At 40.9% G+C, this 18,025-nt stretch overlaps 1 protein-coding gene across 2 annotated transcripts in view; it reads left to right on the forward strand.

Moving 5' to 3' along the window:
• The window catches only part of SEC24D (SEC24 homolog D, COPII coat complex component), a 119,214-nt gene that overhangs the window by 1,130 nt on the left and 100,059 nt on the right, over nucleotides 1–18,025 (forward strand). Inside the window, exons 2-6 of one of the 2 annotated variants that reach the window (XM_082600376.1) lie at nucleotides 1,286–1,444; nucleotides 9,807–9,936; nucleotides 14,743–14,891; nucleotides 16,474–16,752; nucleotides 17,032–17,162. In XM_082600376.1, coding sequence (XP_082456502.1) covers nucleotides 1,327–1,444; nucleotides 9,807–9,936; nucleotides 14,743–14,891; nucleotides 16,474–16,752; nucleotides 17,032–17,162 — 807 coding nt within the window. In that variant the 5' untranslated portion in view covers nucleotides 1,286–1,326. The remainder of the gene's footprint in view (nucleotides 1–1,285; nucleotides 1,445–9,806; nucleotides 9,937–14,742; nucleotides 14,892–16,473; nucleotides 16,753–17,031; nucleotides 17,163–18,025) is intronic. The other variant, XM_082600377.1, reaches the window with a different exon arrangement.

The following is an 18,025-nucleotide window of genomic DNA, read 5'->3' on the forward strand; positions in this document are numbered from 1 at the left end:
TCCTTTCTTTAGATCTCCCTTTCCAAGGAGAAGAAAGTGATCTTATAATATTTTTACTTCGTTGCTTTAATTTTGGAGTCTTAGAGTTTAATATGAAAACGAAACCAAATGAAGAAGGCAGTTTCCTGAATATAGATTTCAGACCTTAGCAGGTTGCGCTGAACTTTTAGCTTAAAAGGTAGCATCATAAAATAACAAAAGGAAGAATATTCCTATGCTGGGTGAAGAAACTGGAGAGAAATCGTAGAAGCATTGTTTTATATCTGGAGAGGCTTTTAGAAGCTTTATTTTGTAAGAGGGAACTGATGCCCGGAGAGGTTCTTCAGCTTATTCCATGTCACACAGCTAAGTACTGGCAGATTTGTAGTGTAAACCCACTTCTCTTGCCAGGATTCAGAGCTTTTTCTATTATAATTTTTTTTTAAGAATAGTTCTATGAAATGTCTCTTATTTATGAAACTTGGAGAAAATGACAAATTTAAAACAAATTGATGTTTGGGTTCTGAGTAGAATCAAGATAGATCTGTTGTATTTGTGAGTTGTGTGTGTGCCTAAACACATATGCAATTGGACTTTTTTCCTTAGTTTCTTAAATATATGTGCATATGTTCTTAGAGGTATGATATTTAAATCAGTAAGAAAGTCTGTCACCTTTGACTGAGAAACCACTGACAACTCTCAAACAGTTGTAGGCTGCCACCTGGCTTCATCAATATATGACTCATAAAGTCAGTCCATTATCAACTTATCTTCTGCTAGATTTGTTGGACTTTTGATTTCTCTTTATCCTAACTGCCTGATTAAAATGACTAATGAGGATAGCACTAAACTGACACAAGTCAAAACATCTGGTTGCAGACTACTACTGGCAGTTCTGCTGGTCAGTCAATTGAATGGCAAGGTGATTATTGCCAGTGACAAGCTCTGTGCTGTAATGGGGCTGTGGAAACCAAAGGCACCAAAATAGTAGATACGTTTATGAGAGACTCTCTGTGAAACAGTTTAGTCTTACAATGAAAAAGTGGTTGGCAGCTGTTATTCAGGATTTCATGCCTGAGAATTTGCCTAGGGCTATAGAAGTGAGTTGCTGAGTTCCGCAGAGCTATGGTTAGAGCCTTTTTAGGGGGTAGTGATATGATATAGTGTATGATATGAAGCTGTCTCATGCACCTGATAATTGTACCTTTCTTCAAACCGTCATAAACATTTATTAACAGTGTTTATATTTTTAATAAAGTTAAGTGACTCAAACCCTCTTGTTAACAATTTCTTTTATCTGTTGCAGGGTTCTTTTATAGAACTGTTCCTTGGAATGATATTTTCATAATGAGTCAACAAGGCTATGTGGCTACACCTCCTTATTCTCAGTCCCAGCCTGGAATAGGCCTTTCTCCACCGCATTATGGGCACTATGGGGACCCATCTCACACAGGTTCTCCACCAGGTAAAGTGCATTATTTTGACCCATATGTGATTATTGAATCTCAGCCTCAGAGACATAAGATGTTCTGAAAGAGCTTTGGAAGAGTTGAATGGTCATTATAGATGATGCAATGGCTTGAGATTATAGGATTATTTGTTAAAAGCCTACCTCATTAGTTTGGTTATTGCATGGACCAGAATGAGTTTGTTTTTTAAATATAGATGAAAACAAAGACACTTGCTGAGTGTTTTGTTTTTACTGTTAGACTTGCTCTTGCTATTAATCAGTGGTGTGAGGTTATTGTAAACACTAAAAACCCCCACAAATTATGTATATATATATATATATGTATATATACACACACTATATACTAAATATATGTATATTAAATATATACATATGTTGATATTGGAAAAATATCATTAGATTTGTATGCAAAAGATTACTCAGTGATGATAATAACAAGAAAAACGTGGCCTTGCTTTGAAATCATTATTGAATAATATTGGTTGCCTTAAAATATGGTACCCAGCAGGGAATCTTGGCTTTGGAGCAGAGGTGGGAGAAAAAGGAATAGTGGAGTGGGATTGGTATTGCTCTGATGGCAGTTGACACGATGAAGTCACCTCCTGTTATCAAGGGGCTGCTCTGAGGGACCAAGTTTCAGCGTCAGAAGTGAGGCTAATACCAGCTTGTTTCAGTTCTGATGATCCCAGATTCCCTAAAAATATTTGTGTAAGACAGTTCTTGGGACTTCTGAGGGAATTCTGAGGAATTCAGTTCAAATCCTTGGTGGAAATGGGCTGTGTATAAATCAATGAGTGTCTCTTGGGGTTCACTAGGACTGACTCAGGTATGTAGGATCTAGGCTGTGCTGAGTAGCATGTATGGGGTGCAGAGTCAGCCAGGGGTGAGGAAAGCCTCTAGGGAGGCTTGGTGGTAGCAGCCATGCACAGTTTGCTGTAGAAGATGCTGTGAGACTGTGAATTTCCTGTGGGAAGTCACTCTGATGACTTAGTCTGCCCATAATTTTTTTTTTTTCTTTTTTTTTGCGGTACGCGGGCCTCTCACTGTTGTGGCCTCTCCCTTTGCGGAGCACAGGCTCCGGAAGCGCAGGCTCAGCGGCCATGGCTCACGGGCCCAGCCGCTACACGGCATGTGGGATCTTCACGGACCGGGGCACAAACCCGCGTCCCCTGCATCGGCAGGCGGACTCTCAACCACTGCGCCACCAGGGAAGCCCTGCCCATAATTTTTAAAAACCTCCAGATGAGGCATCCTCCTCTTGTCCAGGACCAGTCCTCCCCATAACATTTCTAGGTCTGGATCCTGTAGGAAGCATTTAACCCATCTTTCTCTGGTTTCTTTCTGTCCGGTGGTTCATTCCCGCTCAGCATTTATATATAATGACAATTATGAATTTCTCTTTTTTGCATGCTTTCCATGTATCAAAAACTGGTCCTAAAAGATTTACGTGTATTATCTTCTTTAATCCTCATGCAGGGCTACTCAGGACATTATTAGCCCTATTTTGCAGCTAAGAAAACTGAATGTCTGGTATATAATGATTTATCCAAGGTCACAGAGCTGGTGGTGTAGCCAAGATTCATGCCCCGGTCCCTCAAGAAAACAAACAACAAACTCCAATACACACCTAAGTACAACATTCAGTATTATTCACTTTTCCTACCTGTCTTCACAGCCATCTTCTTAAACAAGTACTCACTTCACTCACTCACTCTCCATCCTTGCTTTGCAGCCCCTCCATGGCTCCATGTGGTCTCTACTCCATAGCTTGGGCCCCATCCACCCTTCCCCTTCTCCCACCGGGGTCATTGGTGGCCTCCTGTTACCAAATGCAGTAGACGCTGTCCTGTCCTCTTTTGAATTTGACACCGTTTACTGCTCTTGTTGTACAAAACCCTTTTCTCCTTTGGTTTCAGTGACACTATCCTTTTGTTATTTTTCTTGGTGGGTTTCTGGACATCTTCTAAGGAGTTCCCACCCCTCTACATGACCCTTAAGCAGTGCTGTTTCTCCTCCTTTCTTCTGTCTCCACTTCTCTTTTCCTCTCACTCTGTAGATTTTTTCCCTTAACCATATCATTCCATATAAAGTACTAGTCTCTCAGATCTATTTCTCCAGTTCAGATGTCTCTCCTAAACTCCAAATCTGTATTTTCAACTGCCCACCTGTTTACATAGGTATATCACACTCATGTCCAAAATAATTCAGTATTTTTTTATAATACCTATTTTTTTCTGATATTCTGTATCTCACCCGGCAGCTATCATTCATTCAGCTACCCAAATTAGAAAGTTTCACTGTTTAAAAAAAATCTCTTCCTTTTACCTTCTCTAATCCAAATTCTTCTGGGGTAATCGTAAATGTCTTTTCTACCTACTTCCTCCTTTTTATCCCGTTGTCACTATTCTTGTTCCAGCCATCCACCTCTCGCCTGGATTACTAACATGGTCTCTTAACCCTCTCTCCAGTACTGCCTTTCTCCAAACATTCAGCCCTGTGCTGGAGAGATAGCCTGCAAATCTAATTCCGACTTTCTTTTGCTTCAGACCTTTCCAGGACCACCAGAAAGCCAACCCGTGCCTCTATGTTCTTCCTCCCAGCAGGGCATACCTCACACTCCTCCTTCAGACTCAGTTCACGTGTGGTGCTTGCAGGCATTTCTGACCATTATTCGTCCTCAAGCTTATTTGTAAATCCTCTTCTCCTGTGTTCTCTAACACCTGTGCAGCCTCACTACAATTTACCATTATGTGTATAATAGATGTGCCTGAGCAGAGAAGGTCTTCATTCAATGTATGTTCGATGAGTGAGTGAATGACCAGCTGCTGCATTCATCAGCAAAACACTCAGGTGTTTACCAATAATAAAAAAAAAACTGTCTTTGTTGGATTAAATCCTTCATGCTTTAATTTAAACCTCTTTCTCCTTATTCAATTCTCAGATGGATACCAGGCTATCTGACTCTGTATACGTACCTTTCTGTAAATTATGGTGTCTTTGTTTAATGATTTAAGGCGGTCACTAAATTACCCTAGCCTCTATTTCTCTGTGCTGAATGACCTTAGATCTCTTAGTCTTTGGTCATCACGTGCCTTCTTTTCTAGCCTTTTGGTGATCCTTTTTTTTGTGTGTGTGTGACAGACACAGGCAACTTAGCTGTAGTTCCTTGAAATATCTATTTTACTGTAGATGTGGCCAGTGCTAAGTCTTGGTTTGAATTTCTTACATACCATATTGCCATTTGTGCCTATTGTGTAATGCTAGCGCTATATAATAACAAATATAACAGATTTATTGAGTGAGCAAAATACTTGTGGAGATACGACAATGAATAAAATGAAACTAACCTCTGTCCTTATAGTACTTACTTATCTGGCAGGACATGCATTAAGGAAATTGACAGTGACAGTGTGGGGGAAGCACCATCTTGAGGAGGTAGAGGTGGGCTGGAAGCCCACAGTGGGTGCACCTAACCAAGGCTTACAGGTGAAGGGAGTCTTCCTGGAAGGAAAGACCCGAAAGATGAGTGAGAGTTGGCCAGGTAGGGAGGCAGCTTGCTGGGGTTGGGGAGGTGCCACTTTTGAGGACCTGCAAGAGGTTTACCATGGCTGAGGTATAGAGTGTGAGCAGTGAGAGGCGCCTGAAGTGGAAAGTGGGGCCACTAAGGCTTTATTTAGGCTTTATTCTAAGGGCCGTGGGGTGCTGCTGAAGCATTGTAAGCTGGGAAGGGTCACGATCCCGTGTATATTTTTCAGTTACACTCCACATTAGGAAGAGTGTGGAGAAGGAATCAGAGTGGGCACACTGCTTTCTGGAGCAAGGTTTCTTGTCCTCAGCACTGTTGACATTTGGGGCCAGCTAGTTCTTTGTTGTGGGAGGCTGTGCTGTGCATTGTAGGGCCTTTAGCAGCGTCTGTGGCTTCTGCGCATTATTATTAGATACCAGTGCTCCCTCTCCTCCCCCAACCCCCGGCCCCAAGCCCTGGCAACCAAAAGCCCTAGACATTGCTTGTTGTCCCTTCAGGTGCAACATCGCCCTTGGTTGAGGACCACTGGTCTGGAAGCTGCGGGGCAAGAACTGTTGATGTCCTGGAACTGGGGCTGGGGGCTCTGGGGGTGGTGAGGCTTCTGATAAATAGTGAGCTTATGTAGGTACAGCACCAGGCACAGTGCCTCAGGAACGATAGTCATTACAGTTCTGCGCATATAGTAGGGAGTTTATCTTTGTTTATTTTAGATAAACTTTTTTTTTTTTTTAACAAATGGCTTTTAATTTTGGTTTTAGTTTGTCAGATCCAGGGCCAAATCCAAGATATGCTTTTCTGTGATGTTGTTTTGGTCGGGGTTCTTTTGCCAATAACAGAAGCCAGTCTAGCAGAAAGAGATTTGTAAAAGGGTATCAGGAAGCTAAGAGAATATTGGAGAGTCAGAGAACCAGGCTTGGGACTCTGCGGTCCATAGAGTGCACACCCTACATGGGGCTATTCCGTCAGCACCCACTGCCTGTCTAACCTGGAGCCACCATCTCTGCCCTCTGGGCCAGGGTCTCCCAAAGGTGTGTGGCTTTGCTGAATTTAGAGCACATGGCAGCCCAGTTTATAAGGGAGTCTAGGAAATGCAGATTCCATCTTTCCAGCTCAGGACCATACAGAAAGGCAAACCAGAAAGGAATTGGAATTGGTATTGAGTAAGCTAGTCGATAAAATCTGTCACTGCATTAAAGACCCGTTTATGATTTTAGGTATTTTTCTTTGAGCATAAGCATAGTTAGATCTTTCTCTTGGTATGGTTTTGATTTCCTATTAAAATTCTCATACTGCTCTATAAAGAACCTGATTTCTCTCTATCTCTGATCACTTATGAAAATGCCAGTGATGTGGCCAGGCGAAGACTATGACTTTGCAGATAACAGTGATACTGACTTCCCTTTGCCCTGAGTATAGAGTTCAAATGGCATCCAGGACTTTGCAGTCTGACCCCAACCAACCTGGACAACCTCTGCTCCAGCCACTTTCCCCACCATCTGTTCACACCGCACCTTTTGCCAGTCCCTGATCACACCATGCTCTCTCAGGTCTTCACTTGAGCTTCGCCTTCTGCCTGGAATCCCCTGTCCTGTCTCTGTACTAAGACAACTCCTGCCTGTCCTTCAAGATTCTGCTCAAGTAGTCCTTCCTCTTTGAACTTTTCTTGATTCCCCTAGGAAGAGTTAGGTAGTCCCTCTGCATATCACAGCACTCGTCACAGGCACTGTAATTGTCTACATGGTTATCTCTTCCCTAAGAGCTCTTCGTGCCTCAGAGGCACATTGAATGTATGTTGAACAAGAATGAGTTTGAATCATTGCTATACAGTTAATTTCCAAAAATAAAGGGATTGACATGTACACACTACTATATTTAAAATAGATAACCAACAAGGACCTACTGTATAGCACGGGGAACTCTGCTCAATATTATGTAACAACCTAAATGGGAAAAGAATTTGAAAAAGAATAGATTCATGTATACGTATAATTGAATCACTTTGCTGTACACCTGAAGCTAACATAACATTGTTAATCAACTGTACTCCAATATAAAATAAAAAGTTAAAAAAATAAAAATAAAAGAGAAAGAACATTTTAGTAAGATTGGTGTATGACATTTCTGCTTGAGTAAGAACTGTTTTTTGTTTTGTTTTGTTTCGGTTTTGTTTTTAGAAACAAGTTAATATGTGCATCTCATGTACACATGACATGAGTAACTCCGAGAACAGTTTTTTGCTTTTCTAGACATATATATGAGGGTTGTTGATGAAATTGCTGTTTACCTACTTATTTAAGAAACGAGAATATCTTTAGTTTCTTGTAGTGTATGTGATTGTTTACTGCTTTAGTGCTAGCATTGTAGATTTTCTACTTTTGTCCAAAATAATGTTTTAAAAATGAAAATACAAGTGTGCATATAATTATGGTATATATGTCTTGTTAGAATATAAATCCTTGGAAAAAAAGGCAAGGGATATGGCCAGGGAGAGAAACTAAGATTTCTTGAGAGACTACCTTTATTTATCGGGCATTGTTCTGGATGCTTTTATACCCATTGCCTCATTTAATTCTCAGAACAATCCACAGAGACAGGGGACATTATTGCCATGGTATAGTGTTAAAAGCTTAGCTTTCGAAAGAACAACGTATCTTGTCAGGGTCACAGGTGTTTAATGGTAGGGGAGGAACACAAACTCCAGTCTGTGTGACTGCAAGTCTCATGTTTTTCTAACTTTGCTGGATTTGGGGTTTAAACTCTATGTAAAAATAAGAGTAATATTTGTTGTTTTTGTTCTTGGTATATGGAAAATGGCTAAATATACTGTGACTGTAAAGGTAATATAAAATTTTTCTTAAGTTTGAGGAATCCTGTTTTAAGAAAAGAAACCTTTGTAAACGTTTCAATAATATTATTCATGAATACTGCCACCTTACTGGGTATATTTCATTCTGCATTACCCAGGCATCTGAGAGCATGCGCTCCAAAGTCTTGGCCAAAAAGTTCGTTCGGTTTTAAGTAAAAATAAAAGGCACATTTTTCGTTTCACCAAGAACTTTATTGAACAATGTATTCATTAACGTATTCATTAACCGAACGATCTTTTTGGCAAACCCAGTGTGACAATGTAAGAAATTCTTTCGGGGCTACTGCAAGGTCACCCAGTCACTTCCCTTACTGTCTGAGCGAATAAACTTTCTAGAAGAAGATAAAAGAAGAACGGAGATGTTGAGTATAAAATACCATCATGAGGTCAAATGGAGGAGTGCACAGAAGCCAGCCAGGAGGTCACTGGTGATGGTGCCAGAGAGGAAAATGGGGTCAAAAGTAAATTGAATGGTAGAAAACAAACATATGGTTACCAGGGGGTAAGGGAGGGAGGGATAAATTGGGAGATTGGGATTGACATGTACATGCTACTACATATAAAATAGATAACTAATAAGGACCTACTGTATAGCACAGGGAGCTCTACTCAATACTCTATAATGACCTATATGGGAAAAAAATCTAAAAAAGAGTGGATATATGTATATATGTAACAGATTCACTCTGCTGTACAGCAGAAACTAACACAACATTGTAAACCAACTATATACTCCAATAAAAATTTTAAAAAAGTGAATTGAATGGCCTGGAGCAAAAACAAGCAGGATGGAAATAGAGAGAGCAAATAGAAGAAATATACTTTTTCTCTTTTTTTTTTCCTTTTAAAAGACTGAGAGGTGTTGCAAGTAATCTAGTCTAAGCCTCTCCTTTTGCAGTGAGGGAAAACTGAGGTCCACAAAGATAAACTTCTTGCCCAGAGCCATCTATCTGCTAGTAAGTGGCCGGATGGGGCGTCGAACTGCTCTAACGCAAGCTCAATGATTTTTCTCCTGTACCATGATTTCTCTAGAAGGAGAGAAAAATGTCTGAGAATGGTTTTAAAGAGAAACCTTTAAAGATCTCTATTGGAGAAGAGCTGCTTATAAATTAAAACGCCAGCACTGCCAAGAGCATCTCTTAATCACGTGTGATTCCGTATTTTGTATGAGTGACCGTGATGACTTGAGAAGTCCCTCAACTCTTGAGAATCCTGGAAAAATTATTAACTCTGAAGGCTGTGCTCTGGATTCATTGGAGAAACAGATGCTATTCTCCATTCGTGTTCCTCCTGCTGTAACTCAAATAAAGGCATTTTCAGAGGTCTTTTTCCCCCCATAATTGAGTTAGGATGTTTTGTGATGCCTCATACTGGTTTTTTTTCCAGATTTGTATTCTGATATCCAATGGACATTTTTCACTGTGTATTCTAGCATTCTTTGTGTGATAGTGTGTTCCATCAAGATGCCTCTCTACCAAATGCAAAGATTTATTTCTTCTATTTTAGTTTCTGTTTAGCGTTAAAAGAATTTCTGCTCTCCTATCATTGTGATGGTCAAATAATGATGCCACAGCCTGGCATTGGTAAGTCTGTAATGGTTAAAGCAAGTGTGAAGGAGAACTTGTTCTAACCTGTTTTTCCTCCTCCCCCTCCTATTTTTTGCATTTTTTTTTTTTTTTCTTTTTGCGGTATGCGGGCCTCTCACTGTTGTGGCCTCTCCCGTTGCGGAGCACAGGCTCCGGACGCGCCGGCCCAGCGGCCGTGGCTCACGGGCCCAGCCGCTCCGCGGCATATGGGATCCTCCCAGACCGGGGCACGAACCCGTATCCCCTGCATCGGCAGGCGGACTCTCAACCACTGCGCCACCAGGGAGGCCCCTATTTTTTGCATTTTTAACCTAATATCTTTGTGTCCTCTCTCTTTGCACTTTCATACTCTTCTAAACTCATGTCCTTCCCTTGCAGGTATGATGAAGCCAGCAGGGCCTTTGGGGGCTGCTGCCCCCGGGGGGATGTTGCCTCAGGGCCATCCGCCTCATGGACCCCATCAGTTTGGCCAGAATGGAGCTCATGCCCAAGGTCCTCCTCTTCAAAGGTGAGCGAGATTCCAGCCCTCATTTGTATAATCTACTAAAATTATCTTACAAGTCCCTTCTACACTTGCATGTTGGTTGATTGAAACTTTGACCTCCTGATACTGCCCACATCCTCGAAAGGATCTACTGGAAAACTGCTAGGACACAAAGTATTTAGAGAAGTTAGGCCAGTGGTAAAGCCTGTGGATTTGGTGTGGAAGGCACACGGATGCCAGTGAGGGACTCTTGAAAGGCAGGGTGATAGTAAAGACAACCCAGTGCCAAGCTGTACACAGTGTTTACGTTGGAATTTCTCCAAGGATCACCCAGAGGCTTCATTTCCCAGGTTCCTTTCTCAGGTTGTCAGGCTGCAAGGTTGGGGTTGGTGGAGGAGTAACCCTTCTGGAGGATTCTGGACCTTGCTGATGGTGAGGCCATTTCATTACCCTTTGAAGGAGCCTGTAGTCCCTGCTAGTGGGAAAACTCCTTCTGGAATGTTTTTTTTTTTTTTTTTTTTTTTTTGCGGTATGCGGGCTTCTCACTGTTGTGGCCTCTCCCGTTGTGGAGCACAGGCTCCGGATGCGCAGGCCCAGCGGCCATGGCTCACGGGCCCAGCCGCTCCGCGGCATATGGGATCCTCCCAGACCGGGGCACGAACCCGTATCCCCTGCATCGGCAGGCGGACTCTCAACCACTGCGCCACCAGGGAGGCCCCTTCTGGAATGTTTTAAATCATCAAGTTCATTCACTGACAGGGCATTTGTGAGGTTGACATTCCCTGGCTCTTGTCTATTGTGATAACATTTGCCATTGACGTGGTAGCTCTCAGATGCAGAGTGAAGGTTGATGTAGGAATCACTGGATGAGTGAGTCTGAGTAATTGGGTTTACATGGGATCATGGTTTGAACAAGGAGCACGAAGTCAAATGGCCTGACTCAGGACCTGCCCCTCCTGTCTCTTGCCTAAATAGCATGGTGGTGAGGCACGAGGGGAGGGCAGAAAGCCTGAACCAAGATGTTGCCTCTGGTTCAAGCAATTCACTAGCCTTGTGATGCTGGTGACGTTCCTGGGCCTCTAGACCGCATTTTCCTCCCTTGTAAAATGAGGAAGTAGAATTCTCAGTCCCGAGTATAGAGGAGAAAATCTGGAGAAGTACATTGTTGTGAACTGCCAAGCAAGTCAGATTTTTTTTTTTTTAAAGAAATGCAAAAATTGAACAGCCACTTTGAAGTTAAGAAAAGATTTGAGTCACTGGTATTAGCCTAGATTGGATTGATCTTTTTGGTTATTTCTACTTGTTTCACTTGAATTAGGTTGCTTAGGAGTAGGTAAATCACAGACGTTACCATCAGACCGATCTAAGCTGTGTGATTGTGAGCTCAGCACAGCGTCTGGCACAGTGACGAATAGAGGCTCTAGGGTCGGGCACGTTTGATACCCTTGGCTCAGGGAGTTCTGGCTGGATAAGTTACTCTGCCTCTATGTGCCTTGGTTTCCTCATCACAGTTGTAACAATAATGGTGTGGTGGTGAGGATTTTGATCACTAATCCATGCAAAAAACCTTGCACAGTGCACAGCGCCCGTGAAAGACAATGCATGTTAGCAGTTATCAGCACCGTTTCCACTGGATATGGAAAGTCTACGGTCTCTTGCTTGCCCTTCCTACTAGCTCAGTGTTGCTACCCACCACAGCTCGGTTTAGGAATCTGCCTTTATTGTGATTTCCACGGAAGCACTGACAGATTTTGCCCCATCTCTTCCTCCTCCACTGTTCACTTGCCTCAACTTGAACTGTGAATTAAAGGTTGAAAATGGGATTTAAAGATGGAAAAGTCTAGTATTCAGGCTAAGCCTCCATGGTGAGGCTACCTAGCCTCATGGGACGTATTTCTGTGTATACAGTTCAGTGCAAGCACAAAGGGCTCAGTGACTGTGCAGGTGAATCACACCAGTCTGATAACAGGGGTTGTCAGAGAGCATAGATCCCATATGACCTGGCTATGGTTATAGCACTTCAGGGAGTCATTTGTACTTAGAGGACCCATCATGGACCCATCATAGAAAGCTTTTGATTTTTACCATATCTAAACTGTTGAATAAAAACGTGATTAATTCAGAGTCATTATGTTGATTTAAATTTTAAAATTATAAGTTTTATTTTTAAATGTTGCTACTTCAAAGGTAATGTTTCCTAAAACTTAAAAATCATACCTAATCACTTGTCTTTTGGCATTGGCTAAGGCAGAATAAATGTCTTAAACTTGTAAGTGGTACTAAAGTTATCTACAAAGTGTTACTGCTGGGTGGGATTAATCTCCTAAATAAATTCTATAACCTAAAGTTCCATTTTTTAATTATGGGGGAAAAGTCCATTGTAAGTGTTCTATTTTGACCAAGAAGTGGCATATTGGGTGGGAAGGAAGGTTGGAAGGAGACTCGTCTTCCCAAATCGAAGCTATTATTAGGGTGAATCTAATAAGAAATTGGTTGCAATTTAAAAGGAGAAAACAAGAAAAATAAGAGAAATACATACTTGTTTTCTCTTCCATTTGTGTGTGTATGTGTAAAGCAATGACATGATTGGGCAGAGCTTTTGTTTTTCTCTAGTCTATGGGCTGAGTATTTAAAAATCTAGATTTTGTATCAGTCAAATCTTGAAAAATTTGGTACCTTATCTCCAAATTCTAACAAACTTCAGCATACAGCTCACTTCTTACGCAATTTGTTGTAAACTTGAAAATGAAAAATATTTGAGGTTGAGCAGGCCACAGACAACTGAGTCAACTCTCCAGAGGTTTAGGGTTAAGCTGAGGCTAACTTTTCATGTTTTGTAAATCCTCTGGTTATGATCCTTTATGGTTCTTTTTGGTTCTTTTTGATGGTGAATCTGCCCTCTTCTGACAGTCAATGAAACAGTTAATTAAAATATGTAATTGAATGTTTCTCAGCCCAGAAATATGTTAAATGAAGTAATGAATGAGAAATATTTAAATCTATATAATTTTTAATTCTAACCACATTATATTTACAGCAGGGAAAAGGATTGTTCCATTTTTATGGATTGAAAGCTGAAAGCTACAGAGAACTAAGTGGCTTGTCCATGCTCACACACCAGCTCTCCAGACTACGGTCAGGGGCCGGGATTCTCACCTAAGCTCTGACACCCACATGCTATGTGGTCTTGGATAAACTAATTTAGTAAAGTAATGAAATTGAAAAATATTAAACCACTCTGTATGTTTAATATATTTTGTTAATCTCTTTTTTCATATGTATGTCAGAATTTTTTTTAATGCTTTTTTTTTTTTTTTTTGCCGTACGTGGGCTTCTCACTGTTGTGGCCTCTCCCGTTGCGGAGCACAGGCTCCGGACGCGCAGGCTCAGCGGCCATGGCTCACAGGCCCAGCCGCTCTGCGACACGTGGGATCTTCCCGGACCAGGGCATGAACCCGTGTCCCCTGCATCGGCAGGCGGACTCTCAACCACTGCGCCACCAAGGAAGCCCTAAAAGACTTTTTATTAAAAAATTATTTAATAAAAGTTACCCTTTAATAGTATTTTATTTTTACTTTTAAGTTGATAATATTGCATTTAAAATCCAGATCTGTTTAAGACTTAGTTGATCAGAAAAAAAAAATTTGTGAATTTCTGACTCCTAACTCCTAGGATATGTATTATGCAATGAATAATGAGTTGGTTTTTTTGAGTCAAAAAGTAATAGCTAATGGTGTGCATTCTTTCATTCTGTATTTTAAATTTTTAACCTTTTGTTAAGTTAAAAAAAATACTTGAGGGTGCTTGTCATAACTTCCATTTGAAACATATTTCATCCTACCTGTACTATCTCTATAAAAATGATTCACAGAATGTTATATTTTAAAAATATTGTTAACATCTGTGAAATATCTCTGAACATGTTTTGGGGAATTTTTTTCTCAAATGATTAAATAACACTACCCACCCCCTCCTCCCATTAACTGCTGGTTAGCCCAAGCCCTGTAACCATACTTCACACTACAGCCACTAATACATTCTTGTAGAGAATGTACATTCTGCCTGTGTGCAATTGTTTCATATATCTATGAAACCCCATGCATGAGTTTTAAGAAAAAGACAAAAAGCATCATTTCTTGAGAAAAAGAAATGATTTCTTTTTATGATGCAGTGGATTTACAAAACATATCTTTAAGACAGTTCTCAAAATCATTTCTAAGTGATCATAAAGATACAGTCACAAAGCATTTTAGTTTTCTTGACTTCTGGTCTATTGATCATTAGCCCTAACATAGATTAGGCTGTGATGGACTCAGCTTCCTAAATTGATTTCCAAAACTTGTTCTTTGTTTATGTTAGAATTTTTTTTTTCTGGCTAGGTGTCTTGATATGTTTAGCATGTAAGCATAGATATGGGATGATGCTACATGATTCATTTTGAGCTCACATTGAGGTTAATTAAAGATTTAGTGTATAACTGCTATATTTAAAATGGATAACCAACAAGGACCTACTGTTTAGCACAGAGACCTCTGCTCAATGTTATGTGGCAGCCTGGATAGGAGGTGAGTTTGGGGGAGAATGGATACATATATATGTATGGCTGCGTCCCTTTGCTATGCACCTGAAACTATCACAACATTGTTAATTGGCTATACTCCAATATAAAATAAAGAGTTAAACAATAAATAAATAAAAGATTTAGTGTATAATATCAGTCATTTTCCTGGTGCCACTAGATGGGCTGATTTAATTTTACAAGTTACTGACATTTGTTGTATGTCATTTGCATATGAGACTATATGATATTAACACCCCTTTCTCTCTCAGATTTCCTGGCCCTCCACCTGTCAACAGTGCGGCCCCCTCCTATGCGCCATACTCACCCTCTACACAATCGTCTTACCCAAGTCCGGTGTCCACTTCATCCGTTGCCCAGCTGGGCACTCAGCTCAGTACTATGCACGTCAACAGCTATGGTAACAATTTCATTATTCATGCTCATTGACTGTCTTGTCTCATGAGTATTTTTACTAAGAAAGGTTTTCTTCAAGTTCAAAATAGACATACCTCTGGCATACCATATTGAAGTAGTATTTGGACATTTTCATATAAATCGTCTGTATTATGTATACAATAATTATTTTTTTCCAAATCATGCTGCCATTTATTTCAAGATGATTGAAGGACCCTCAGAATACCTTATATTCAACACCAGATCAATAAAGAACAAAAAATGCTGACTTCACAAATAAACATTAGACCAGTGAAATTATTTTAAGAAATGTGAGGGTAGTTTAACCCTGTGTTTATTATGAGGCCCCCAAATCAAAAATATAATACTCTTTGTTTCACAGTGCTTTTTTGTTGTTGTTGTTGTTTTTAATATAAATTTATTTATTTATTTATTTTGGCTGCGTTGGGTCTTTGTTGCTGTGTGCGTGGGCTTTCTCTTGTTGTGGCGAGCAGGGGCTACTCTTCGTTGCAGTGCGCGGGCTTCTCATTGTGGTGGCTTCTCTTGTTGCAGAGCACAGGCTCTAGGTGCATGGGCTTCAGTAGTTGCAGCACGTGGGCTCAGTAGTTGTGGCTCGCAGGCTCTAGAGCGCAGGCTTAGTAGTTGTGGCGCACGGGCTCAGTTGCTCCACAGCATGTGGGATCTTCCCGGACTAGGGCTCGAACCCGTGTCCCCTGCATTGGCAGGCGGATTCTTAACCACTCCACCACCAGGGAAGCCCCACAGTGCATTTTAATTCTGCATTTAGATCATGGGAAGAATGAAAGCTCAGATGCTGTGGGACAGAAAAGGGAACAATAGGAGAGAAAACAGTTACAGTACTGCGATTAACATCAATAGCAATGTTGTATAAGAGCCATAGACATTTTCACTGGAACAACAGCATAGTCAGCCATTTATCTTGATGGCAAATGTTTTCATTACTTAAAGTTAGTTTCTTAAAAGTATCAGTAAAAAAATCCCCTCAGAGTATTTCTTTTTACTGGTTTCAAAATGGCTGAGTCTCCAAAGCAGCAGCAGTACAGTTTCACATAATCAAAGAAAGGAAAAAATAATCTGGTTTTATGATTTCTAGTATAATTCAATAGAATTTTAGTGGCCCATCCCTTCTTCTTGGTTATTTCTACTTACTTCCAAAATCCATTCGATCAAGTCAAGCACAGGATGCAAATAATTTATTGACTGAGTGAATAATGCTTGTCACGCCAAAAAATTTTTTTCTTCTGTATGATTTTCTATATTCTGTACCAGGTAAAATTCCTGAATTAATGCCATGAGTCATGAAAAGTGAATGCAACTGAGTTAAAATTTATCCTACTAATTTTCTCACTATCATTATAAATGTTGCTCTACTTGTATACAGTACTCCAAAATAGCATTTGTGTCACTTTCTAAATGATGATTTCATCTTGTGGGGAAAAAAATGTGACTTGTACGGGTGCCTCCTTGCTTTATTCTGAAAAGGAAGTGTCCCTGTTGTATACGTGGTAGAAGTCAGAGTGTTGAGAAGTGTGGCATTTAGGTGAGCTGGTCTTTTTCTGGCCTAGGTTCGGGCATGGCTCCCCCCAGTCAGGGCCCTCCTGGCCCTCCATCAGCAGCAGCAGCATTCCAGGGTCCTCCACGGTCTACACAGCCATCCATCATGCAGCCTGGATCTCAGGTTCTCCCACCACCACCCACTGCACTAAACGGTCCCAGTGCCTCACCCTTGCCTCCATCAACGCACAGACAAGACGGGCTCCCCGGGCCTGCTCCTACGAACTCCCAGTACCAGCCTCCACCTCTTCCAGGACAGACCCTGGGCCCTGGATATCCTCTGCAGCAGGGTAAGGTGGACAGGGCTCAGAGGAAGGCCTTGGGTCCCCTGGGGGTACCCTTAATTGGGAATCAGATTTGTTCCTATGTTACTAGGCATCTATCACTTACTGTTTTTGAATAGTGTGGCAAGTGCAAAGTAAAGGGGAACTGTAAATATTCACGTTTAACTCCCTGCCTTATTTAATATGAAAAATGCAAGGTGTTTGACTGAACAGTATAATATTGTCAGTGAGCCCTACATCTGGGTTTGGGGATTATAATAATTTCTTTTTAAAATTTTTTCCAAGCAGCCAACTATGGCCCCCAGATGGCAGGTGCACAGCTCTCCTACCCAGGAGGCTTCCCCGGAGGTCCTGCACAGATGGCTGGTCCACCGCAGCCCCAGAAGAAGCTGGATCCTGACTCTATCCCCAGCCCAGTAAGTGCTCTTCTCACTGTCACAGTCTACCTAACAAAAAACCATTCTTCATTCATTGTTCTCAGAAACTCTTCAGTTTGTTAGCATTTATCCTGTCCTTTATTGTCAAAGCACAATACCCATCACATGGATAAGGCTTGCTTCCTTCTGTGTATGTATGGGGGTGGTGAGGGTGGGTTATGTCATACCAGAGGTCTCCATGAGAGAAACAGCCTGTGCAGATTTTTTTTTTTTTGGTATCACGTAAACTTGGCAGTATCTATTGATGTTTATATTCACATATATTGGCAGTATGTATTGATATTTAATGAGTTATTAGTAGTAAGAGTATATTCTATATAAAAATGCTATTTTAAGAAACTAAAGAACCCTTTTCAGGCTACTCATAGGAGTACAAAGTATTTGGCATATTTTAAAAAACTGTTTTAAATAAAATTAGAGCTGTAACTTAATTCTCCTCCACCCAAGTGATTTTCTTTGGATAATTACTTTTTAGTAACTGTATCAGTCGGCTTTTATTAGGTTAATCTACATAACAAACAGTCCCCAACTTGGCTTAGACATCCACAAAGATTTATTTATCACTTAGGTTACATGTACGCTGCAGTAGCTGCAGTTTGGTTTTAGGTTCTGCTCCATATGCCCTTATCACTCCAGAATCTAAGGTGAAAGGGCACCCCTTATCGGGGACATGTATTCTCATGGCAAAGAGAGAAAAGGAGGAAAACCGGTCAAAAGGTACAATAGCTGTTAAAGCTTCCAGTCAGATGTGGTACATGTCACAACCACACACATGCCCTTGGCTGAAACAAGTCATATAACAAAGTCTGATGTCAATGGGGGAGGGATGTAAACACTTCCCT

The sequence above is a fragment of the Mesoplodon mirus genome (genome assembly GCF_964341445.2).
Source record: "Mesoplodon mirus genome assembly, chromosome: 2".
NCBI classification, from domain to species: Eukaryota; Metazoa; Chordata; class Mammalia; order Artiodactyla; family Ziphiidae; genus Mesoplodon; species Mesoplodon mirus.